This window comes from Cetorhinus maximus, chromosome 6 (assembly GCF_964194155.1).
Source record: "Cetorhinus maximus chromosome 6, sCetMax3.hap1.1, whole genome shotgun sequence".
NCBI lineage: Eukaryota > Metazoa > Chordata > Chondrichthyes > Lamniformes > Cetorhinidae > Cetorhinus > Cetorhinus maximus.
The window spans coordinates 33,928,319-33,956,104 of NC_135884.1; the positions used below are offsets into that span (position 1 = coordinate 33,928,319).

The 27,786-nt window shown below is 44.1% G+C and overlaps 1 protein-coding gene across 1 annotated transcript in view; it reads right to left on the bottom strand.

Moving 5' to 3' along the window:
* dnah12 (dynein, axonemal, heavy chain 12) overlaps positions 1-27,786 on the bottom strand; it is a 349,430-nt gene that overhangs the window by 119,182 nt on the left and 202,462 nt on the right. Inside the window, exons 40-41 of the mRNA XM_078543543.1 lie at positions 27,260-27,559; positions 5,708-5,886 (exon numbers count right to left, since the gene is read on the bottom strand). Of these exons, the coding sequence (XP_078399669.1) occupies positions 5,708-5,886; positions 27,260-27,559 (479 nt within the window). The remainder of the gene's footprint in view (positions 1-5,707; positions 5,887-27,259; positions 27,560-27,786) is intronic.

The following is a 27,786-nucleotide window of genomic DNA, read 5'->3' on the forward strand; positions in this document are numbered from 1 at the left end:
AATGATGGAAGTGTGGCTTAAAACAGTGAGAAGTAGGCACTTAATATTCAAGAATAAAAAGTGTTCAGTAAAGCTTGAGAAGAAAAAGAGAGGTAGAGTGGCAGTACTGATGAAGGAAAATATTGTAGTGTTGGATAGGGAGCATGTCCTTGAGGACGCAAAGACAAAATCTATTTGGTTAGAGTTGAGAAGCAAAAAGGGCTTAAAAACGTCCCTGAGAGTATTCTAAAGTTGCAAGAACTGTAGGATAGTGATATTGGGGGACTTTAATTACCCAAATATTGATTGGGATAATATTCAAGAGTAAGGAGGGGGAGAAATTTTGAAATGTATTCAAGAGAACTTCCATGATCAGTATATTCTCAGTCTAACTAGAAAGGAGGCATTGCTAGATCTAGGGGTGCAAGCAAATGAGGTGGGCCAAGTGGAGCAAATGATAGCGGTGAACACTTGGGAAAGAATAATCATAAGGTTTAGATTAGTAATGGAGAAGAGCAAGGAACAATCTAAAGTAGAAGTTCTAATTTGGAAAAGGGCTAACATCAATGAGTTGAAAAGATCTAGTCAGGCTAAAACGGAACTAATATTGACAGGAAAAACTGCATTGGAAAATCGGGTGCCCTTTAAGGAGGAGGTGCTTAGGCACAGTCCAGGTACATTCCAACAAGGCTGAAAGATAAGGGAACCAAAACTAGGGCTCCTTGGATAACAAGGCTGATAGTGAATATAATGAAATTAAAAAAAGAGGATGTATGATCCATGTTAGGTGATTTCCTCAAGCAAGAATCTGGCCAAATACTATAAGCTGAGAGGAGGAGTGAAGAGGAAAGTAAGACTGGCAAATAGAGAATATGGGAGAAGAATGACAGTTAACCTACAAAGAAACCCAAAAATCTTTTATTGGCATCTAAATAGTAAGCAGATAGTAAGAAGTGGGATGTGGCTTACTAGAGATAAAGAGGGTGATATGTGCTTAGAGGGGCAGGGAATGCTAGAATACTTAATGAATATTTGTATCGATATTTACTATAGAAGAGGGTTCTCTTGGTATATCGGTAGAAGCGGGGATGTTAGAGGTAATGGATGCGGTAAAAGTTGAGAGGGAGGTGATACTGGAAAGGCTGGCTATGCTTAGAGTGGATAAGTCACCTGATATGGATAGCTTGGATCCCAGGTTACTAAAGGAAGTGGAAGTGGAGATAGTGGAAGAGTTTGCCATAATCTTCCATTCTTCCCCAGATACAGGGGAGGTGCCAAGCGATTGAAAAGTGGCAAATGTGACAGTCATGTTCCAGAAACGTTGTAAGGACATACCTAGTAACTACATAGGAACATAGGATTTAGGAGTAGGAGTAGGCCATTCAGCCCTTCAAACCTGCTCTGCAATTCAATAAGATCATGGATGGTCTGGTTGAGGTCTCACCTCCACTTTGCCATCTGCCCCCAGAACCATTGACTTCTTTGTCTATCAAAAATCTGTCCTCTCTCCTCACCATCAAAGGTCCCAAACCTTCCTTCCAGGTGAACATAGAACTTAGAGGCAGGGATAGACATTTGACCTTTCAGGGCTGCTCTGCCATTCGATAAGATCATGACTGATCTGGTTGTGGTCTGAACTCCACTTTCCTGTCTGCCCTATAACCCTTGACTCTGTCTATCAAAAATTTATCTAACTCTGCCTTGAATAAATTCGATGACTTAGCCTCCCACTGCTTTCTAGGAACGAGAATTCAACATACAAATGATTCTTTTAGGGAAAAAATTTCTCCTCATCTCCATGTTAAACAGTAGATCTCTTATTCTTAAATGCTGTCCCCTAGTTCTAGTCACTCCCACAAGTGCAAGCATCCTCCCAGTATGCACCCTATCAAATTCCCTCAGGATCTTAAATGTTTCAGTAAGATCACCTCTCATTCTTCTAAGCTCCAATGGGTATAGGCCCAACTTGTTCAACCTTTCTTCATAAGATAAGCACCCCCCATCCCAAGAATGAGTCAAGTGAACCTTCTCTGAACTGCTTCTAACTCAATTATATCTTTTTTCTTCAAATAAGGAGACCAAAACTGTACACAGCATTCCAGGTATGGTCTCACCAAGGCCCTGTAGAGCTGCTGTAAAACTTTGCTACTTTTATTGCAAGGAGGATGGAAAATAAAGACCAACATTCCATTTGCCTTCCTAATCACTTGCTGTACCTGTATGCTAACTTTTTGTGATTCATGTACTAGGACATCCAGATCCCTCTGTACTACCGAGATTTGCAATCTCTCTCCATTTAAATAGCATACTGCTTTTCTATTCTTCCTGCCAAAGTGGACAAGTTCAATAATTAGGGAAAAAAATCAATAGGCACAAAGAGGCATCAGTTAGCCAACATGGATTTTTAAAAGGCAGTTCTTGCTTGACTAATCTAATTGAATGTTCAGATGAAGTACCAGAGAAGGTTGATGAATGAAAGCAATGGATGTTGCTTACATGATTTTAAGAAAGCATTTTGACAAAGTACCACATAAATGGCTGGTTAGCAAAATTAAAACTCATGGAATAAGAGGATCAGCATAACCTTGGGCAAAAAATTAGCTTAAAGCGAAAAAACACTGAGTTGTGGTAAATGGTTGCTTTCAGATTGGAGGATGGTTGACAGTGGTTTTCCCCAAGGTTCAGTACTGGGACCACTGTTTTTTTTTATATAAACACATGACTTGAATATTGGAATATAGAGTAAAATTTCAAAATTTGCCAATGTTACCAAGTTTGAAGGTGTAGCATGCAGAGAATGATACCAATTGACTTCAACTGGACATAGATAGGTTTAACAGAATGGACAGACAAGTGGCAGATGAAATTTAACATAGAGAAGTCTGAGATGATGTATTTTGGCAGAAGGGATAGGGAAAGGCAATATGGGCTTAATGGCACAGTTCTAAAGAGGGTGCAGAGACAGAGGAATTTTGGTGTTCATGTGCACAGATCCTTGAAAGTGGCACGACATAATGAGAGAGTAGTTAGCAAAGGATATGGGATCTTGGGCTTCATAAATAGAGATATTGAGTACAAAAGTAGGGGAACTATGCTGAACCTTTATAAAGCTCTGGTTAGGTCACAACTAGAGTATAGAGTACAGCGGCTACTAGAACTTTGTGCACAGTGTGGGCTTTGCATTACCAACATCTCTTTCCAGGACAGACATCAGCACAACCTATCCTCTAGCCAATTCAGCAGCTCGCCTCCACAAAATTTGCGGGCTGAGACTACCCACCCCAAATGGGGTCAGGACCTGAAAGCAGTCCTGTCCTGGTTTCCTGACCCTGAAAGGAAAACCCTGTTCTTAATTTCCACTCAATGCTTTTACTTGATGAGACACCAGAAATTGAGTCCACTGTATGGGGAAATTGCAGTCAAATGTTGAAATTTCAGAAATTGGTAGAACTTTTTCATTTAATTGAAATTAATGTTAGATTTTCTAACTCTTAAATGGTTATTCCAGTTCAAACACATTTTTGTGATCCTGTTTGTGTGCAATAATCCCAAATCTGAAGAAACTAAAGCAATGTGCCTCCTGCTCATTATAAGGATCAGCAACAATACCATCAGAGGCTGATTTCCATGGTGTTAGTTTATTCTATATTCTTCATGATTCCTATTCAGTATTTAAATTAAAATATAATTCTGATTACCATGAGTGAAACTGAGAATTTTCACTTTCCTGAAAGGCTTATTTTATTTTGATTTGTACACTTTATGGATGAATTACCACTACAAGATCATGTACTCCCTTCTCCCACTGATCTTCAGTGCAGAGAATGAAAACAACATCAAAAATGTTGAAAATACTTCATTTAATTGATTGGCTGCATATTTCGCCAGTACTATCTGCAATTAGCCAATCATCGAAATCAGGAGCCAGGATTTTTAGGATGGAGGAGTTTCCCTTCCCACCATTTGAGGAGTCGCTAGAGTACACATCCCCTACTGATACTGCCTGCCCCACAGCCATTTAGCACTTCAACAAGCGTTAATTGTCTGGAGGCAATTAATCTGGAGGTAATTAATTCCTCACTCAGGAGGAAGTCCCATCCCTGAGAGCTGCCAGCCAATCAGATTTACCGGCAGCTCTCTAATCCCTGCAGCATCCGCAGTGGACAGGACTGGGACTGCAAGCAGTCCCACGAGCCTAAGTCCCGGGGGTCCAGGACCAGGTAAGTGTTGGGGGTCTCAGGGTGGGTGGGGTGGGGAGGCGAGGCCCAAGGGGTGTCAGTGGAAAGGGCCGGGGGGTGGTGGTGGGAGGACCTGCAGGGGCTAATCCCTCTTGGGGGGAGTGGGTGCCTAATGTTAAAAGGTGGCTACTAATGGAGGCGCCCCAGCACCAATCCCCCCCAAAACCACCTGAGGCCTGGATAGAGTCACTTTTCAGGCTTCTCTCCTGTCCCTGAACTCCTCCTGCCAGCCTGAAAATTGAGGCTGGGCAGGAAATGGCCCTTAAATGGTCAATAATCGGCCACTTAAAGGCCTCAATTGGGGCAAGGGCCGGTGGGCTGTCCCAACGTAAAATTATAGAGAGGTCATGGCGGATGGAAACCTGGTGGGAAGACCATCAAAGAAATTTTACAGCCACTCCCCACCACAAATCCACTGGCAGGGGAACGTAAAATTCTGCCCTAGGTTGTGTGGCTACAGCTGCATACAGCAACTGCTCATCACTCCATGTAATCAGGTTAACTTGAATTGAAAGGAGAATAAGCCAGATTCAGTTATTCTGTGGGTTATTGGTAACTCAATTTGTGTTGGATAGTTAATTCAGCACTGAGCCTTGAAAATTGGCAAAGCTGTATAAGGGTATGGCGAGCATTGCTGTGACGTCTTCCACCACGAGGGCACAAATCTGTGTGACCATCTGCCTGGATATGTTCTTTGACATGTCCAGGTAGTTCCAACTTTGGCAGTAGTTCATATGCTGTGGATATGGCCCCCATTGTCTTCCCGCCCTTTGTTCTTCTACTCTGCCTTCCTCATGCCTGGAGCTCTGCCTTTGCTGCTGAGGATATTGATCATCATCACTGGACCCAAAATCTGAGATCTGCTGCCTTCTTTATTCTTAGCTGGACTCGCAATAATTTCTGGAAGCTTAGTCCCCTCCTCTTATAACCCCACAATGACAGGAGGGTCACAACCTCCTGCATTGCCTAGGCATGTACAGATCATTCTCCCACAACCTCTACATAGCTGATGGCATGTGTGTGCCAAGGGCTGAGTGCCCCTTTCAGAGTCCTTCCTTTATGAGCCCACCTAACTTGATAATGTGGCCATGATTGGCTATCCGCTATGTTGCTGCCTCCATGCACCTTGCCTATTCCTGACCCAGCATGTAAAAATCCCAAATTGATTTTCATAATGAGCTTGTTAGCATTTATTAACCTCATTCTCATATCTGGTGGGTTTCCGGGATTTATCTTCCCCCATTCTTACAAATCTCGCCGACAGCAGGAATGGCAATGGGAAACTGGCATGCCAGGCAGCACTGCCAGTTTTAGCACCTGCCTGCCTCCGTTTCAGCTCCCATCAGGACCTAAAAATCCTGCCCCAAGGTACTTCTCCAAAGAAAGGTGGAAAAAAAACAAGAGCAACTTGTCTCATAATGCCCTTAAATGCCTCAGTGGAAAAAGCAGACATTACACAATATATGAGGGAAAATATTGTTTAAAAGTACCTGAATATAACCAGATTCATCTGGGTTTTATGGGTCTGATTATACTCATCAAGGCACACCGCTACCACCTCATTAAACTCATTAACTGAGGGAACCTCTGCATACAATCGTTCATCTCCTTCCAAATCAGGATTCATGTAGTCACCAAACAATAGGCTTCTCAAATCCTCTTCAGTGATCTACAGTATAATGAATTGCTGAGTTATCACAAAATCCAGAAGCATTGTACAGAATAGCAAAAATTACTCATCGAGAACTTAGGGATTTATCTCTACAGGTAATTTATGATGAATATCAAAAAAAAGACTGGAATGTGAAAACCTCTCTGCAAAGAGTCGGTCCACTTCAAGAAATCATGCTCAACAATGAGGACATTGTATGCAACACAATCTTCAAGGTTGCACATAGCTCCATATATTTCTTACTTGATTTATAAATAATTCAAATACTATTAATCATAGAGAATATCTTGTCTCTTTCAAGGAGCTATTCAATAATCCTACTATCTTGCTCTTTACCCATATCCCTGCAATTTTTTTCCTTTTCAAACATATATTTAATTCCTTTCTGAAAGTTATTAGTGAATCTGCTTTCACCACCTTTCAGGCAGTGAATTCCAGAACATAAAATTCACTGCAGCTTACAAGGACCTAGGGATTCACAGGTGAAGCAAAATATCTGTTGACTTTGTCTCTTGGTTGTCTGCAATGTTTGTGTTTTAAAACTGTTGGTTAAAAACAGATGAGGAATACCAGTGTTGCCATGGTCTCTCATGGTGACAATTTCAAGTTCCACAAGAAAAACTGTGAATGGAAAATGCTGTCTTTGATGTGTGATGCAGCTGTGATAAGATGATGGGACAACTAATTGCATGTTAACCTTATGCTGTGAAGCTAAAGTTATCATTTTCTAGCTGGAAGTATTAAAATAATAGTGATTCCATGCGTAACAATGCTTGCACTTAAAATTATTGAGGAAATCTATTTTCCAGTTAACTTAATTACTGCTTTCATCAATTAGACTAATTTGTGCAGTTATATGAATATCTTTTGCTTCTGGCACAAGTACACTTCCGATTTCACAGACAGGCACTACATTCTTTGATAATTAAAATGTTAAAATATTTATGTCAACAACTATTATTTTATCCCTCTTTCGTCAATCCTTTGCCTGGTTCCATAGTCACCGCACAAAGCTATAGAAGGCCACAGTGCCGAAGGAAGCCACTCAGCTTATCATGTTTTTATTACAGCAATCCAAAACTAATCTGACTGCACAACCCACACCCGGATGATCCAGCATGGAGTGATGATTCCGGTGAGCAGGGCTTATAATAAGATGAAGTATTGGAATTAGGTTCCTGGCAGGAAACACGGCCCACCATTGATGGGTGGAGCAGACGATCGCAAACTGGCTTTATGATGACGTGCAACCAATTATTGCGTGTCCCGATATTTTCTGCTCCAACCCACTTTGCTTAGGACTTTGAGGTTTGTTTGCCTACCTTGCTTCGGGCAGCTCCCACGCTCATCGGCATCAGGTTTTGCAGGCAGCACATCACTTTTAGGGGGGCTCTACCTACCAGACCAGCCATAAGGCAGAGGTGGCTTTTCAATGGCTGCGGGGCTAGGGCTTGCTTTGGGAAGGGGGAGAAGTGGCCTCAGGCAAGGGAGGAAGCTGCAGGGTGAGGGCTGTACTGGGGACGGGAGGTATCCCAGGGTGTGTGTGGGGGTACATGTTGATCTGGGCAAATGGCCTCAAAATGGTGACGGCTGAGGAGGCAGTCTCCAGAGGAGATGAGGCCAGATGGAAATGTAAGAGTGTGTGAGAGTGAGTGGTGTTGTCCCTTGAGTGAGATGCCAGTGAATGTGTTATGGCCTTGTGACAGGTCACTGAACTCTTCTTGGCTTTCAGGGCCATGTCTTCACTGGAGCAATCCTGGGCTGCAAGCATTGAGAACTGCATGCATGGCTGCAGTTTAGATATGGCACTGCGAGTAAAGAAACGGTGCGGTAATGACGTGGCGGGTGATTTAGAGGCTGCTCGCCAGCGAGGCGTGTTTCTGCATAATTAATGAGGTGGGAAGCAGACGGTATGAAAACCCGCCATTACAACCACTGGGTAAAAGGTTGTTTTTCATACCCGCACTTAGCGCAATGCTGGGATGATTCTGCCCTATGCATAAAGTAAATCTACTATTAAAGTTAATGACATTGGAGTCTTGCAAAAAATGTTACTATATTACGAGAAGTTAAGGAGTAATGAGTACCACCATGGGGGGAATTTAATGTAATTTACACGGGTTCAGCCCAGTGGGAAACCCACATCGCTTCTAAGGGGGAGGCCCAACCGGATTAAATGCCTGTCAGTCATTAATTGGCCAGCATCGGGTCTTCCCAGGGGTTCAGGACCCCGGAGTCAGAAATCGCGCCTGCTGAGAGCTGCTGGCCAATCGGGGGCTTGCAGCTGTCCATTACAGGTAGCATCACTGGGAGCAATGGCTGCTGCTAGTAATGCACTCAGGGAGAAGCCTAGGATCGCCAAGGGAAAAAGTCCACAGGTGAGTGATGGCAGATGGGAGTCACAGGTGTGCCAGCCAGGGGGATTGGAGGCAAGTGTTGTGGGGTGGCTTTCAGTAGACCAACCTCCTGCCCAATATGGTTTCCCTCAAACAGTCACCTTTAAAGATGCCTTTAAAGGAGCTCCCATGAAGGCCATAGGCAAACCTGGTGGGCTGAAGGATAATTGGTGTCAAATGAGCCTAATTGACAACCTGCCACGAGTGGGTGAGTTTCCCACATTGGTATTTCCTGCCTCCAATTTAATTGCATGAGGTTTTCCCCTGCCGGGAGACTCACATGCGGCTTCTCCTGGGATTAGTGGGCCCAGCCACCATGTTTCCCACTGCGATGGGCTGTATTAAATCCAGCCCCATATTTATTTCATGAGTAAGAGATATACTGTCCTGTCAAGATCAAATGTTCATGCTCCTCAAGAAAATGGGATGAAAATAAATTAAGCATATTACAGCTTTGTCTCAGGAAGTTAATACATAATATAGAGAACATTTTAAAATATATGTTTTTTGTAAATTGTGAGTATTATGAAATTGGGCAATGTGTTCACATTCTCTGCAATGGCTGAGCTCTTCTGTAAATAATCAATTGCAGAGATAAGACGATAGTGTAGTTCTATGAATCAATTTCAAATACATTATTTTGTGTCTAGATGACACTGGCAGTTTCATTTCTCCTGATAGAACTTCATAGAATTTAAAACTTAGTAACAGCCATTTGGTTGGATGAAGGGTGCTAAACATAGATCTGAAGGTAAATTATAAATCATAAAATATTACTTTCTAATCCTTGTAGTTAAATGCCTTAATTGTTTATATACAAAAACAGTTGCAAACAGTATTATATAACATGCAATTAAATTAAAGTAAATTATAATATGATGTCAATGTGATACAGTGAGAAAACCTAAAAGGGCACTTGAATTGACCAGAATATTCAACTTTTAAAATCAAGAAATCAGACTCAGAGCAGAGGTCAAGTGATGGGAATGGAGTAAGAAGTGGCCAAAAACAGCTCCCATGATTTCTGTAATTTATTCCCATAAAAATTGCTGATATTGGGTTAAAAGGTTCAGCTTTTTAGGGTTTATTCTGATGCTCAACATACATTCGAAACATCTAAGCCCAGAGGCAAACGTAATCAGAATGAAATCAGGCCTGGTGCTTTATCGACTGCGGTGTCCGATACTATAGCCGGTAACATCATGGTGGGTTCCCATGCTGAATTTAATTCTGTCAGCACACTTGCTGACTTAGAGCACTGTTCTGGCTGATTTTGCTGGACTCTGTTCGGAACTATGTTCCTCTGTTGCTACTCTACAAGCCTCTGTCGCCTCCTTCAATCAAAGGCTGCGGAATTTTGAACAGCTACTGACTCAAGTGACAGAATTGCGGCTCTGGAGACCTGCTGCACCCAGCCTGGAAGCCCAAAATACTAAATTGCTGACGAAGGCAGATGACCTGGAGAATCACAGATAAAGACAAAATTTAAGGATTCTCTCAGTGCCCGAAGATACGGATCAGGGAAACCCTCCAACTTTTACTGAGGCACATCTCTTGGAGGTTTTCGACAAGGAGAGTCTCAATTCATCGCCAGTAGTAGATCAAGCCCATTGCTCTTTTGTGTCGCAGCCACGGCATGTCGAGCCCCCAAGGCAGATAATACTAAGACTGCATCACTATAGAATGAAGGAGCAAATTATGCATCTGTCGAGAGAAAAGGGTCAACTATACTTGTGTGGAAGCAAAATATTCATCTACCCTGACCACAGCGTGGGTCTAGCCCAGCGTCATGGAGAACATAAATTTGTTAAAGCCCAGATTCGTGAAGCCGGACTTAAATATGGCCTTCTCCACCCTGCTCGCCTGCATGTAGCTTTCAACAGAGTGAATAAGATTCTCAACACGCAGCAAGAAGCTTCAGCCTTTTTCCAAGGACACAATTATATCTTCTCTTAATAAGCCATATCGTGACTTTACTGAGGGCAATACGGTACTCAATGCTTAACTAAGTAACTATGCGTGATGGTTCTGTTACACGATAAGTTATGTTGGCTATACCAATCTCTTTGTATCTTATGTCCAAACTTCATTAATTGTGGGAAGTTTTACATAAACCCAAGGGTGTTTATTCTTTACCTTTTACCACATGTGCAATTAAATTCTTTGAGTTGAATCTGTCTTTATAATCTCTCTTTCTTGTTGAGTACTGTATTACAAACTGTTGCTTCTGGACAAATTCTGCATCTTGTTTAGCATATGCTGAGCTTTACAATACTTCTGTTTGGGATATTGTTATGATCCCCAGCTGAGGTTGTCCCTGGACAAGCCTGATCCCAGGGTGGAACCCAGCTTGATAGATCCTTTTATTTGTTTGTTTCGATACATGGATAGAGGCTACTGAACAGAGTCACCGGAGTCAGCGAATGAACTTTTAACAAAAGCATAAAACATTTATTACGTAAGAAAAGATGAACTATATTACAATACTCCTTCACCCACAACTATAGCTTAACAGATATATACAGATTTGTAAGGATAACAAGTTACAAAAGCTATCATATATAATAATGTTCATAGCAAGTACACGGTCCATGTAAACCAACAGATACCCTGTGGTCAGACACACCACACTCTGAAGCCAAGTGACAGATGCTACCTCAACCAGATGCTATGGATCTCTCCTTAACTCCCCGAGATGCCTGTCTCACCATGAGCCAACCGGTCTCACTGAACTCCATCTTTCACATGAGGGTTTCCAATCGCCATTTTCCAAGAACTCACTTTGAAATCTTCACCCAAACCAGTGCTTTCTCTCAGACGGCTTCCGCAAGGGTTCACCTCCAGGGTTTCGAACTCTCCTTCTGATATTCCTCTCCGTTGGGTCACCACATGCATTCAATCTGTCTTCCACGCACTCTCTCTCACTGACTCAGCCATCAACAGTACGACACTGCTTCACATGACCATGGCAAAGAGTTACAGGCCTTCAGCCATCTCTTTTGACCTTCTGGCCTCTTGCATGCTGTTCTCACTTTAAATCTGCTTTCTGCAATTGGTGTCTCTTTGAAGAACAAAGAACAAAGAAAAGTACAGTACAGGAACAGGCCCTTCGGCCCTCCAAGCCTGCGCTGATCATATTGCCCATCAACTAAAACATTTTGCACTTCCGGGGTCCATATCCCTCTATTCCCATCCTATTCACGTATTTGTGAAGCTGCCTCTTAAACACCACTATCGTACCTGCTTCCACCACCTCTTCTGGCAGCGAATTCCAGACGCTCACTACTCTGTGTAAAAATCTTGCCCCGCACATCTCCTCTATAGTTTTCTCCTCTCACCTTAAATCTATGTCCCCTAGTAATTGACTCTTCCACCCTGGGAAAAAGCTTCTGACTATTTACTCTGTCCATGCCACTCATAATTTTGTAAACTTCTATCAAGACGCCCCTCAATCTCCGTCGCTCTAGTGAGAAAAATCCGAGTTTCTCCAACCTCTCCTCATAGCTATTAACCTCCAGACCAGGGAGCATCCTGGTAAACCTTCTCTGCACCCTCTCCAACGCCTGCATATCCTTCTGGTAATGTGGCGACCAGAATTGCACGCAATATTCCAAGTGTGGCCTAACCAAGGTTCTATATAGCTGCAGCATGACTTCCCAGCTTTTATACTCAATACCCCTGCCAATGAAGGCAAGCATGCCATATGCCTTCCTGACTACCTTATCCACCTGCGTTGCCACTTTCAGTGACCTGTGGACCTGTACACCCAGATCCCTCTGCCCGTCAATGCACTTAAGGGTTCTGCCATTTACTGTATAATTCCTGCCTGTATTAGACCTTCCAAAATGCATTACCTCGCATTTGTCCGGATTAAACTCCATCTTCCATTTCTCCGCCCAAGTCTCCAACCGATCTATAGCCCGTTGTATCCTTTGACAATCCTCTTCACTATCTGCAACTCCTCCGACCTTAGTGTCGTCTGCAAACTTACTAATTAGCCCAGTTACATTTTCCTCCAAATCATTTATGTATACTACAAACAGCAAAGGTCCCAGCACTGATCCCTGCGGAACTCCACTAGTCACAGCTCTCCATTCAGAAAAGCACCCTTCCACTGCTACCCTCTGCCTTCTATGACCAAGCCAATTCTGTATCCATCTTGCCAGCTCACCTCTGATCCCTTGCAACTTTACCTTCTGTACCAGTCTGCCATGAGGGACCTTGTCAAAGGCCTTACTGAAATCCATGTATCTAAAATCCACTGCCCTTCCATTGTCGATCATCTTTGTCACTTCCTCGAAAAACTCGATCAAGTTAGTGAGACACGACCTCCCCTTCACAAAACCATGCTGCCTCTCACTAATACGCCCATTTGCTTCCAAATGGTAGTAAATCCTGTCACGAAGAATTTTCTCCAATAATTTCCCTACCACTGACGTAAGGCTCACCAGCCTGTAATTTCCTGGATTATCCCTGCTACCCTTCTTAAACAATGGAACAACATTGGCCATTCTCCAGTCCTCTGGGACCTCACCCGTAGCCAGTGAGGATGCAAAGATTTCTGTCAAGGCCCCAGCCATCTCCTCCCTTGCCTCCCTCAGTACTCTGGGGTAGATCCCATCTGGCCCAGGGGACTTATCCACCTTAATATTCTTCAAGACGCCTAACACCTCTTTTTTGATCTCAACATGATCCAGGCTATCTACACACTCTTCCCTAGACAAATCGACCGCTAAGTCCTTCTCTTTGGTGAATACTGATGAGAAGTATTCATTTAGTATCTCTCCCATTTCTTCTGGCTCCACACAAAGATTCCCACCTCTGTCCCTGAATGGGCCTACCCTTTCCCTGGCTACCCTCTTGCTTTTTACATATGTATAAAAGGCCTTGGGATTTTCCTTAATCCTGGTTGCCAGTGACTTTTCATGACCCCTTTTAGCCCTCCTGACTCCTTGCTTAAGTTTCTTCCTATTTTCTTTATATTCTTCACGGGCTTCATCTGTTCCCAGCCTTCTAGCCCTTACGAATGCTTCCCTTTTCTCTTTGACTAATCTCGCAATATCCTTCGTTATCCAAGGTTCCTGAAACTTGCTATGCTTATCCTTCATCCTAGCAGGAACATGCCAGTCTTGAATTCTTATCAACTGACATTTGAAAGCCTCCCACATGTCAGTTGTTGATTTGCCCTCAAACATCCGCCGCCAGTCTAGATTCCTCAGTTCCTGCCTCATATTGTTATAATTAGCCTTCCCCCAATTAAGCACCTTAACCCGAGGACTCCTGTTATCCTTATCCACCAGTACCTTGAAACTTACTGAATTATGGTCACTTTTCCCGAAATGCTCCCCTACTGAAACTTCGACCACCTGGCCGGGTTCATTCCCTAATACCAGGTCCAGTATTGCCCCTTCCCTGGTTGGACTATCTACATATTGTCTCAGGAAGCCCTCCTGGATGCACCTTACAAATTCAGCACCATCCAAACCTCTAGCACTAAGTGATTCCTAGTCAATATAGGGAAAGTTAACATCACCTACCACAACAACCCTATTGCTTTTACATCTTTCCAAAATCTGCCTACATAACTGTTCCTCAATCTCCCGCCGGCAATTGGGAGGCCTATAGTAAACCCCCAACATTGTGACTGCACCCTTCCTATTCCGGAGCTCTACCCATATTGCCTTGCTGCATGAGCCCACCGAGGTGTCCTCCTGTCGTACAGCTGTGATATTCCCCTTAACCAGCGGTGCAACTCCCCCACCTCTTCTACATCCCCCTCTGTCCTGCCTGAAACATCTAAATCCTGGAACGTTTATCTGCCAATCCTGTCCATCCTTCAACCAAGTCTCTGTAATAGCAATAACATCATAGTCCCAAGTACTAATTCAAGCTCTAAGCTCATCTGCCTTGCCTGTTATACTTCTCGTGTTGAAACAAATGCATTTCAGACCCCCAGTCCCACCGTGTTCAGTAATTTATCCCTGCTTGCCCTTCCTCTTAGTCCTACTGGCCATATTCACTGGTTCCCAGTCATTTATTTCACCTGCTGACCTATTGCTCTGGTTCCCACCCCCCTGCCATACTAGTTTAAACCCTCCCGAGTGACACTAGCAAACCTCGCAGCCAGAATATTGGTGCCCCTCCAGTTTAGATGCAACCCGTCCTTCTTGTACAGGTCCCAGCTGCCCCGGAAGAGATCCCTCTGATCCAAATATCGGAACCCATCCCTCCTGCACCATCTGTTCAGCCACATGTTCAGCTGCACTGTCTTCCTATTTCTAGCCTCACTAGCACGTGGCACATGGAGTAATCCTGAGATTACAACGCCAGAGGTCCTGTTTTTTAACTTTCTACCCAACTCCCTGAACTCCCGCTGCAGGACCTTGTCACTCTTCCTGCCTATGTCGTTAGTACCAATGTGTACCACGACCTCTGGGTGTTCTCCCTCCCCCTTCACAATGTCCCGTACCTGATCAGAGACATCCTGGACCCTGGCACCAGGGATGCAACATTATCATCCTGGTGTCTCTTTCACGACCACAGAAGCGCCTATCTGAGCCCCTGACAATAGAGTACCCTATGACAATTGCTCTTCTGTGCTTTGACCCCCCCTGCTAAATAACAAAGACAGCCGTGGTGCCACTGCTTTGGCTACTGCTGTTGTTTTCCCCTGATAGGCCATCCCCCGCAACAGTATCCAAAACGGTATACCTGTTAGAGAGGGGGACGGCCACAGGGGATTTCTGCACTGACTGCCTGCCCCTTCTAGCAGTCACCCATCTATCTGTCTGTACCTTGGGTGTGACCACGTCTCCAAAACTCCTGTCAATGATGCTTTCCGCCACCTGAATGCTCCTAAGTGCATCCAACTGCTGCTCCAACTGATCCATGCGGTCTGTGAGGAGCTGCAATTGGGTACATTTCCTGCAGATGTAGTTGTCCGGGACACTTGGAGCGTCACAGATTTCCCACATCCCACAGGTGAAGCATTTCACCCCAGCAACTGCCATTTCTAGAACTATTTAATAAATTAATTTAAATCTAATAACTGCTTACTGACTCCTTATTAACTATACATTCCCTAGGGTTAGATTTCTACTATAAATGCTAAATTCTAAGAACAGTAATCCCCTGATTCTGGTCTAGGTACCCTCTACTTATTAATTAAGTGATTAATTTATTTGGTTTAATTAGTTTAACAATGTTTTAATTTCAAATTCAGTGTAGATTCTCTACCAGCCAATCAGGTCACAGATTTACCATGACGCCACTTTTAATTTATTTTTTGTTTTACGACCCGAAGTCCGCGAATCCCCGAGGTCAGGTTTTTATACGCACCGCTCTGGACCTCCGTCCTCTGACTCTGCTCCCTGGAATTCTCCTCCCGCACTTTTATCCTGTGACTCCGCCGCTCTCCTCGCGCTCTTTTACCCCACGTCTCCGCCGCTCTCCTCGCGCTCTTTTACCCCATGTCTCTGCCGCTCTCCTCGCGCTCTTTTATCCTGTGACTCTGCCACTTGGAGTCACAGAATAAAAGCTTGGAGCCTTTCTCTGTCCTTCCCTTTGACTAAAAGGTCTTCTTGGGACTTCCTTCTGTTCCACTCCCCTGGATTTTTGGGGTCTTTTCTTTAACTTGGGACAAGCTATCTGTCCCTTTTGCTCCAGTCTCTCCTGGCAACTACTTTCAAAACCAACTGAACTCAAACAGCTTCCAAATCAAAACTGCTGTTTCTAGTTTTTTCAGATTGTCTGCGAGAGGGATCTGCCTCTCTGGACCCCATGTTGCTAGGCAACAGCCCAGGTTTTTTTATTACTCTCATGTTTGCTTGACTGCTCTTACAGTCGTAAAACTCTCATTAGAAATGCAGGCACCTTTTAAAGTGAAACTGAAACTCAAACTCAATTTGACCTTTTCTTAACACACAGATACAGAAATAAAAATCGAACTTAAACATTAAGGCTAAAACTCATTCCTAGTATCCACAAATACCAATATAATTTACTTAAACTATCTCTATTTCCCAGCAATATTTGATTGTATAATGCTTTAATGTGGACGGTCTTTTCAAGACAATGATAAGATAGGTATGAATAGTACGTTAGCTGTGAAGGGTAGAATTCACCTCGTTTGGGCGGAGATGTAAGCTTTTCTGTCCTTCTTCCTCTTTTTATTTCCTCCCTTCTCTTCTCTCTTGTTCTTTTCCAAATATACATATATACATTCCTTTTGGTCAGCTTTTAACATTCTTCAGGCGGATGAGCTCTGGTTCAAAAATATTTATTCCTTTATTTGTAATGTATGGGGACCATATGCTTTGATACGCTTTTATTATTATAATATCCACTAATATGAAGGCTCCATCATAAGGTGGTTGTTCAATCCATTTTATCACCTGGAATGTGAAAAGTCTAAATCACCCAGTTAAAAGAAATAAAGTGTTCTCTCATTTACATCATTTAAAAGTGGGCATTGCCTTCCTGCAGGAAACTCACTTGTGTACATCTGACCATTTTCAAATGTGGAAGGGTTGGGTTGGGCAGGGCAGATGTCTCATTCTAATTTTTATTGTAAAGCAAGAGGTGCAGCAATTCTAATCCATAAAGGCAATCCCTTTGTTTACTCTCAGGTTATAACTGACCCTAATGGCTGCTATGTTATAGTCCAAGGCAGACTTTTTAACTGTTCATTGATCCGAGCTAATATATATGCACCCAATTAGGATGATCACCGTTTCATTCAAACATATTATTTTCCATACCTGATTTAGACTCATATCATTTACTTCTTGGAGGAGACTTTAACTGTGTTCTTAACCCAAATTTAGATCGCTCATCCACAAAATCTGTTCCAATATCAAAATCAGCTTCAGCCATTAGGACCAGAATTTTATGTTCTGTGGGCGGGTGCGTGCCCAACATGTCCAGCTGTGAAACAGTGCGAGATGGCGTTGGGCGAGCATCCCAACATCATCGCACACTTGTGTGATATCTCACTCAGCAGGCTTGTGCTGCAGTCGGAAGCGCGCCATCGACAATTAAGCAGGCAATTAAGCCCATTAAGGAAGCACTTGAACGTGATTTTTCATGACCCATTCACTTTTACAGTTGGCAGATGGGCCAAGTGGCCTTTACATTTTTGCTCAAACCTTGATCTAGGGTGGAAGCTCTGTTTGAGCTCAGTTGGTTTGAAGGCAGCTGCTAAGCAGAAGCAGCCTAAAAGGAGACAGATAGCAAGTCCCAAATCTCTGTCAAATCTCCGTGGGGAAATAAGAGCTAGATGTCTGCGGTCTGGCTTTTTTATGTGGTATGCTTTCAGGTGCTTGATTGTGCTGCATGGACATATTTTGCAGCATTTTTTTGTTTAGTTTATTCTGTTGAGGTCTGCAGCTCCCTGAGCAGCTGTCTGCCTTCAGGGAGCTCACTGGAAGCTTCACGAGCATCCGCGGTGATGGCGGGACCCACCGTCTTCCCATACCCACCAGCAGTGCTGGGCTTTTCGCAGTGCGCATTTCACACTGGCTGGCCGTTAGTTGGCAAGCCAGCACGAAATCGTGGTTGGGGGCCCAACGAGCGAAAAATTAATCCCAGGTCTTTTCTGGACACACATGGGACAGGATTTTCCCATTAGCGTGCGGGGGTGGGCCCCGCATGCCCGCGTGTAAAATGACACAAAGTGACGTCGGGCAAGCATCCTGACGTCACCGTGCGCCATCGCAATATTTCGTTGGGCAGGTGCATGATGATCTCCAATGCGCGCCCGCCTTTAATTAACGGGCCACTTAAAGCCCTTGAGGCGCCAATCGATGGCAATTTTTCGGTGCCTGTGCAATCTTCGGGTCAGTGCATGGGCGCAACAGACAGGCAGGTAGGGCACATGTGTATAAACCTCATCTACGGGCAGGATAAGAGGGCTCAGTGGGGTTGCAAGTGTGCTTTGTCAAATATTGATTTCTCAAAGTTACTGATACTTGCCTGTGTGATCTGCAATACTTCAAAATGCATACCAGCTGCTTGGACTGGACTCTCAACCTTCAGGTCAGCACTCTGCAGTGAGGAATCTTTTTTGGGCCTGCAGGTTTCAGGAAGCCTTCCCTTAGCCTGGGAATGGGAATTGAACTCTCCTATGGAGGCACCTCCTCTGAGGAGGAAGGGAGGGCTGGAAGGAGAAGGCGGCCAGGAGTGCACATTCAGCCTCCAGGGGAGCCACCTTTGGGAGGACAGGCGCAGGCACAAGGGGCGCAGGGCCAAGAGGTAGTCCAAGGCGGAAGGGTCTGCAGAAGACGCCACTATCCTGTTGCCAGGATATACAGGCGGTGAAGCAGCTACCTCAATATGTCTGAGGTGCAGTGCCGAAGGAGGCTCCATCTCTCAAGGAAGATAGTCAACTATATCTGTTAGATGTTTGGGCCTGAGATCTCCGCGACCTGTGTGGGTGGACACCCCATGCCAGTAGCTCTGAAGGTCTCAGCTGCCCTCAACTTCTATGTCTCTGGCTCCTTCCAGGGGTCGGTGGGTGATCTTTGCGGTGTCTCCCAATCAGCTGTCCACACTTGTTTCAAGCAGGTTACAGATGCTCTGTTCAGGTGTGCATTAACCTTCATCCTCTGCCGTTGGGACCAAGCAAGCCAGACAGAGCGAGCCAGAGGCTTTGCCGCTTTTTCCGTGTCCAGGGTGCAATAGACTGTACACATGTGGCCATCAAGGCGCCAGCAGGTGAGCCCGGTGCCTTCGTCAACAGGAAGGGCTTCCACTCCATGAACGCGCAGATAGTGTGTGACCACGGGATGCAGATTCTTCAAGTCTGTGCAAGGTACCCAGGCAGCTCCCACGATGCCTACATCCTCAGACACTCCCGGGTGCCGGGGCTCTTCAGTGCTCCAGCCTGGCTTGATGGATGGCTGCCGGATGACAAGGGCTATCCCCTCAGAAGGTGGCTCATGATGCCTCTCCGCCATTCAAGAACAGAAGCTGAGCAGCGGTACAATAGGAGCCACACCTCCACAAGGGCTGTGGTGGAGAGAACCATTGGTCTTCTCAAGATGCGCTTCTGATGCCTGGACCACTCGGGGCGCACTCCAGTAACTCCCAGATCGTGTGTCACTGATACTGGTTGCATGCTGCGCTCTCCACAATCTTGTGCTGGAAAGGGGGGATGCTGTGGACGATGAAGACGTCGACGCAGTGGCTGCGGCTGCACACGATGAGTCCAGCAGTGAGTCCGAGGATGAGCACACACAAGGAAATGCTGAGGGGGTTGACGCTGACCCGGGCATACTCCAGGGAGGCAGGGACACCCAGGAGGCTTTGTTCCAACGAACCTTCAGCTAGTACACCACATATGGACCTCCAGGACAAGCCTGGGCTCTAGGCTCCATACTCGATACCTGAGTGAAAAATCTGCCTTGTTAGGAACATTAATTAAGGCCCTTTTTAATAAAGCTGAATGTCCCACAAAACACTCATAACGTTTTTGGAAATCATCCACCTGCAGAAGAAAAGAGGCACCCTCAGCCATGGTGGCATGCCTGAATTTAATATTACAACCAAAGGAACTTAATGAAACAAAATGACAAAGGTATTAAAAATCACACTAACTCAAAGACCTCATCTCGGGCCAACACAAAAGCACCAGTGATAAACCCGTGGTGTGCCTAAGGTGCCTTATGTTTACGTTTTCGGGTGCTACGTCTTGGTGCTGACCCATCACTGGGAGTAGTATCTGAGACAGCCTGCTGACTCTGCTGTCCTGTTGGCCTCGATGACCTTGTCAGCCGTCTTCTGGCTCATGGAGCCTGTGCTGGCCCCACCTGGGAGGGAGCTACCAGTTCCACAGCTGGCATCTCCCCGGTCGTCGCAGCCTCGCCGGATGCAACTGTCACTGGCAGAGGGGCAGAGGAGCTGCCGCCCTCATCCAGAGCACCCTGAGAGGAGCCCGTAGAGACAACAGGCAGCTGCTGTGCCAATGTGAGGTCACTTCGGACGTACCTGCTCACTGTGGATGGATGGGCACTGAGCTGAGAAACTTGGTGCCCAGACCATCTCCCACATTGGCAATGATCAGCTGAGGTCAATGCCAATGTGCGGGCTTGCTGGTTCGAGCACATCCCCAAGAAGCCCGGATGGGGATGGAGAATTACCACTCTCTCCACGGAGGACGCATGGCACTCGGCCATGAGGCTCATTGCTTCGGCAATAGTCCACATAGACTCCTCCACCACAGGCACCAAGCCAAGCATAGCCTCCTGTATCTCCACCAGATGCTCCCGCACACCCTGCCCCATTTCCTCAGCTTGCTGCATCACGGACGACTCCAGTGACACATCATCAGGCATCGACAAGAGCATGTGCCTGGTCCCCTGCAGTACTTTGACTGCTGGCACCATGGGCACTCTCTGTCTCTGCCAGCTCCTCCAGTGACTGTGAAGTGCCCTCACCACTGTGCCAATGTTCTAGTTCCCACCGAGGTGCCAGTATCTGCGCTGGTGCCTGCCTGGCAGAGATGGTGTGACTTCAGGGCCCTCAGGAGTGAGAGGGGGTCTCTGCTGCTCCTCCTCCTGGCCCTGCTCCGATGATGCTGAAAGGAAGAACAAGGATATTGGATCAGTTAACGTCAATGTGCATCCCTGGCCCCCCGATCATTATGCGCTCATCCTTCCACAAGCAACAATCAAGCCATATTGCAAACTTCAATCAGTGAACATTCAGTACTGCCATGGCTGTTGGGAGAACAATGGTGACCTCACTGCTGGGCATACATACCTGCCTGTGGCATCCCAGCCGCACCAACACTGGTGGACCTGGGCGCATGGTGCCTCTCCAAATCTAGGGCTTCCTGCTCAAAGCAGCTGAGAATCACCAACTGTGCCGGGCCACTGCTACTCCTCGCCCGCTCGGCTGCATTATGTGCATTTTTCTCCTGAAAAGGAGAAAAGAGCAGTGATTAGTGCTACTTATACCTGGAATCTCTTCGTGGACGGCCCACCCCAACCAGAGTGGGACATTGCAGGGCTCCAGTGCCTCCTCACCCCGCTGTTGCCGAACACTCACACAAATATTGATAGCCCTGTCCTCTGCCCCCATCCCCTTGCCCAAATGCTGCCTACATCACATTAGACACATGGTCTAACCTTCCATACCAAGGAGGCATAAGCACATGGAGCGCAGAGGACAGCAGATCGATCGGTGCCACGCCACCTTGAAGCTCCCTTCCCAGCATGTCATCACCCTGACTTTGACGTGTCCTGGAGTTATAGCACTGCGCCTAGGTGCAGCTCCTCCAGGTTGCCCCCAAAACAGTAAAGTGGGTCTCAGTGTACCACATGCTGCGGGGGCAGAACCCATCTCTTCACCACCCTCTCAGGGTGACATCGGCATGGGCAATATCTGCTGGCCCACCCAGCGAAGGACACATGCTGTCAATGATTCAATGCTGTCACTACGCTCAGACTGGGTGTGTGTGCTACTCCCATTTATTCAATCTTGCGAAAACAATAATTTTGCGATCGCTGATCATACCTCCTTAGTTTTAGCAATACGATTCCATGACCAACCTGTTTCTCATCCATCGGCGTCTTGGTTCTCTTCTGGCGAACCCGGATTTTATTAAATTAATTTCCTTGCAAATAGGTACTTTCATAGAACTTATGTTATGATCCAAGCTGAGGTTACCCCTGGGCAAAGCTGATCCCAGAGTGGAACCCAGCTTGCTCGATCCTAACTTTTATTTTTGTTTGGTTAGATACCTGGAGAGTAGCTACTGAACAGAAGCATAGGAGTCAGCTGATGAACTTTTAACAAAAGCATAAAACATTTATTCAACAAGAAAAGATTAACTATATTATAATACTCCTTCACCCACAACTATACCTTTACAGATGTATACAGATTTGTAAGGATAACACAAGTTACAAGAGCTATCTTACATTCTAATGTTCACAGTAAGTACACAGTCCCTGTAAATCTATGGCACCCTGTGGTCAGACACACCACACTCTGAAACCAAGTGACAGATGCCACCTCAAACAGATGCTATGGATATTTCCTCAACTCCCCCCAGACGCTTGTCACACCGTGAGCCAACCAGTCTCACTGAATTCTGTCCTTCACACGAGGGATTCCAATCTCCAATCTCCAGGGCCTCACCTTGGAATCTTCTCCCAAGGTAACGTTTTCGCTCAGACACCTTCCACAAGGGTTCACCTCCAGGGTTTCGAATTCTCCTTCTGATGTTCCTCTTCCCTGGGTCACCACATGCACTCAAGCTGTCTTCCATGCACTGTCTCTCACCAACTCAGCCTTAACAGTACACCTCTGCTTCCATATGCCATAGCAAAGAATTACAGACCTTCAGTTGTATCTTTCAACCTTCTTGAAAGGTGTTCTCACTTTAAATCTGAAGCTTGGAGCCTTTCTCTCTGCCCCTCACTCTTAACTTCACTTAACAGGACCTTTTCCCAGGTTCCTGTCCTTCAACTAGAAAGTCTTCTTTGGACTTTCTCTTCTTCCACTCCCTTGACTTTTGGGGTTTTTCTTAGCTTGGGACTTGCTATCTGTCCCTTTTTAGGCTGATTCTGCTGCATAGCTGCCTTCAAACCAACTGAGCTCAAACAGCTTCCAAAACAAACTGCTGTCTTTCTTCTTGTGTGCATGTGTCTGTGGGAGAAACCTGCCTATCTGGCCGCCTGTTGTTAGGCAATAGCACTAATAGCAATAGCACTGTTCTTCCTGCTCTTTTGTGTTTGCTTTCTCTTTATATGGCTCGTAAACGTCTCAGAAATGCAAGCAGCCTTTTAAAGTGAAACTAAAACTCCATTTGACCTTTCTTAACACAGATACAGAAATACAAATCAAACTTAAATTTTAAAGCTAAAACTCATTCCTAACACCCACAAATACAAGTATAACTTACTTAAGCTATCTCTATTTCCTAACACTTAATACTACTCCAGATATTTCCTTTGCTACTGTTTGGGAGAATATGAAGGCTTCCCTATACGGACAAATAATTTCAAATACTGCTCAACTTAACAAATGCAATACCTCAAAATTGTCCCAATTGATTGACCAAATTCTCTTAGTGGACCAACAGTATGCTATTGCACCTACTCCAGTTTTATACAAACAGCATCTGGCTCTACAGACTGAATTTGATCTTCTTTCCATTAAACAAACAGAAAAGCTTAAACTTAGATCATGTGGTACATTCTATGAGCATGGTGAAAGAACCAGTAGGCTGCTGGCTCACCAGCTTCACTAGTCTGCTTCCTCTCAACTTATTATTTAAATTACCACTTCAACAGGGTCAACCACCACCAATCATCAGGAGATCAATGATCAATTCAAACCTTTTTATTCCACTCTACACCTCAGACCCCTTTTCAGATCCTGATTTAGTTCATAATTTTTTTGATAATATTGACATCCCATCTCTGATGTCTGACTCTATGAATGTGTTAGAAGTACCCCTTTCCCAAGATAAAATACTAAAGGCAATTAAATCCACACAAAGTAATACAGCACCAGGCCTAATGGATTTCCAATAGAATTTTATTTAAAAATTCTCATCCATTATTACTGTTTCTGTTTTTGGAATGCTTTTTCTCTAAAACGCTCTCTCCTTTGCTGCGTGAAACATCTTTGTCTATTCTTTTAAAGAGGGATAAGGATCCTCTGCATTGCATTTCATACCAGCCTATTTCCCTTTTAAATGCAATGTCAAGATACTAGCTAAAGCCTTAGCCCACCGTCTTGAACCTGTCCTTCCATCTATCATCTTTCCTGAACGGACAGATTTTATACAGGGAAGGCAATCCTTCTCTAATTTGAAGCGTCTTTTCAATATTATTTATGCACATTCAACAACTCCTCTCCCTGAGGTTCTTATAACAATGGATGCAGAAAAGGCTTTTGATAGAGTGGAATGGGACTACCTTTCCTTCACTCTTCAAAAATTTGGATTTGGACCCATTTTTATAAAATGGATAAAACCATTATATTCCTCACCGGTTACTTCAGAAATAATATCCACTCTAAACTTTTTGACCTCCATCAAGGTACTCGACAGGGTGGTCCCCTTTCCCCCCTACTTTTCGCTATTGCTATTGAGCTGCTGGCAATTTCATGACGGACCTGTGGATATATATATAAGGTGTTATAAGGAGTAGAGTTGAGAAGAACTCTCCCAAAATGCTGATGACCTGCTTCTTTACATCTCTGACCCAGCCTCATCTCTCCCACATATTTTTTCTATTCTTGAGCAATTTGGTCATATTTCAGGTTTTAAAATTAATTTGCAAAAAAAAAAGTGAAATTTTTCCTATTAACTCTTATTGCAAAGAGTTACCTTCTTTCCCTTCCCTGCCTTTTAAGGTCTCAGTAAACAGTTTTAAATATTTAGGAATTTTAATTACTCTTGGAGACCTTTTTAAGATCAACTTTGACCTTTTGTTGGAATGTCTGAAGCAGGACTTGGCACGTTGGTCTAGATTACCCCTTTCTTTAGTTGGTCGTATAAATTCTGTAAAGGTGAATATTTTGCCAAAATTTCTATACTTATTTCAATGCTTTCCATTGTTTATCCCCATGCATTTTTTTGTTGCAATAGACAAATTAATTTCATCTTTATTTGGAATAAGAAAACACCCAGAATTCATAAAGTTTTTCTACAAAGACCCAAGTATTTAGATGGTTTGGCACCGCCAAATTTTCAGTTTTATTATTGGTCTGCTAATATCTGTAATATTTCTTTTTGGCTTCATTCAGACTCGGCTAGTTTAGCGTGGCAGCATCCTGTTAATCCACATCTCTACCTGCTCTGCTGTGTTTCTCCATTCCTTTCTCAGCCAGTCACTTTTCTGCAAATCCTATCGTTAGACAGTCACTTAAGATTTGGACCCATTTCAGAACACACTATGGGCTACAGTCTCTCTCTTTATGTAGCCCTATTGATGTAAGTCATTTACTTCCACCTTCATTAAGAGATGCTGCTTTCAAGGCTGGCACGTGAGAGGTGTCAATACTCTTGCTAACTCATACATTGATAATAGTTTTGCTTCTTTTGTCTCTGTCTCTCAGAAATATGATATGCCCTGAACACACTTCCTTCGCTATTTACAAATCAGAGATTTTGTGTGCAGAAAAAATCGCTCAGTTTCCTTTATTGCCCCCTAAATCATCGATAGATATTATATTAGAACTAAATCCTTTTGTTAGGGGGTTCATTTCCAAATTGTATTCTCTGATTTTTTCATGACACTGCCCTTCGTTTTCTACCTGAAAAACTTTTTGGGAGCAAGAGTTTGACTCCGACTTATCAGAAGATAACTGAAGCCTGTTCTCTCTCGTTTACATTCCTCATCTGTATCTGCAAAACATGGGTTGCTACAATTTAAAATCATACATTGTATCCATCTATCCAAAGTGAAACTATCTCAGATTTATTCAAATTTTGATCCAACTTGTGACAAATGTCATACAGACCCAGCCTCTCTAATTCATTTGTACTGGTCATGTCCTAAATTGGTTTTGTTTTGGACAAAGATTTTTAATCACTCTCACATATTTTTAGTAGCAACATTGAATCTTCTCCTAATACAGCACTCTTTGGAGTGGAACCAAATGGCATCCCTGTTACAAAAATTCAGACTGATGCACTCGCCTTTTCAATGGTTATTGGCTAGACACATTATTCTATTAAATTGGAAACAGTCTGCCCCACCTTCTTTTACTAATTGGATACATAATCTTATGCAGTCCATGTCCAAATGCAGCAAGACCTGGACAATATCCAGGCTTGGGCTGATAAGTGGCAAGTAACTTTTGCTCCATACAAGTGTCAGGCAATGACCATCTCCAACAAGAGAGAATTTAACCATTGCCCTTTGACGTTCAATGGCATTACCATCACTGAATCCCCCACTATCAACATCCTGGGGGTTACCATTGACCAGAAACTGAACTGGACTAGCCATATAAATACTGCGGCTACAAGAGCAGATCAGAAGCTAGGAATCCTGTGACGAGTAACTCACCTCCTGACTCCCCAAAGCCTGTCCACCATCTACAAGGCACAGGTCAGGAGTGTGATGGAATACTCCTAACTAGCCTGGATGAGTGCAGCTTCCACAACATTCAAGAAGCTTGACACCTTCCAGGACCAAGCAGCCTGCTTGATTGGCACCACATCCACAAACATTCATTCCCTCCTCCACCAACGCACAGTAGCAGCAGTATGTAACATCTACAAGGTGCAGAAATTCACCAAGACTCTTTAGACAGCACCTTCCAAACCCACGGCCACTACCATCAAGAAGGACAAGGGCAGCAGATAGATGGGAACACCACCACCTTGGAGTTCCCCTCCAAGTCACTCATCATCCTGACTTGGAAATATATCACCGTTCATTCGCTGTCGCTGGGTCAAAATCCTGGAACTCCCTTCCTAATAGCACAGTGGGTGTGCCCACACCACATGGACTGCAGTGGTTCAAGAAGGCAGCTCACCACCACCTTCTCAAGGGCAACTAGGGATGGGCAATAAATGCTGGCCCAGCCAGCGGAGCCCATATCCCATGAATGAATAAAAAAAATGAGGAATCTTAAACTTGAGAAAATAAATTACACTATAAGAAAGTCCACTGACAGATAATATGGAGCTTAGCAACCTTTCTTAGATTTTTTGAGGAACTACAGCTCTCTACTTTCATATTACTGACCCCAATTAGATTGTATGTATTATATAAGGTGAAACTATATCTGACCTATGATTGGTGTTGATTTTCTTATTATTTATTTTTGGGGGTGCTGGGGAGGGTGTTCTATTTCCTTTTTCTTCCACCTACTTCTCTTTTCCTTTATCTTTCAAATGCAAGTGTATTAAATTATTGCTGTACTGCAAGCTTTTTTTGTACTGTTACTCACTATGATTGTTGTTAAAACTTAATAAACAGAAATCGAAAAAAAAAAATCAGACTCACATGTCCGGTGCCATGTTTCAAATGCTCAAATATGGAATCAAAGCTCTCTCTGAAATGATCTTTCACAATGTTCTTCATCAGATTAAATAACCAAGTACGGTCTAGATCATCCACCAGGCGATCATAAAATACACGGAAGACCTCATGCACAAACAGACGAACTAACACACGCTTATTCTCAGTTGACTCTTTCTTAATAAGCAAACAGCCTTGGATAACCCGCGAAAAATCTCGCAAGTTAAAGGTGTAGTGGGATTTTGTAGGTGTAGGAAGTAGATTTTCAATAGCTTTTTTATACACCTGGAAAAGAGTGAATGGAGAACAAATTTGAAACATTGGAAGACTATATAGTCCTTACCTTCATTTTTGTGCTCAAATAGATATCATTAATTCATTATTTACCAGATGGGTGCAGAAGTTCAATTTGTTCAAATGCAGGATCTTATATGTTAATGCAACAGGAGGTTTAGCAGCTGATACTCATACAAGAAACACAAAAAGTTAATATGCAGTTATAGCAATCCATT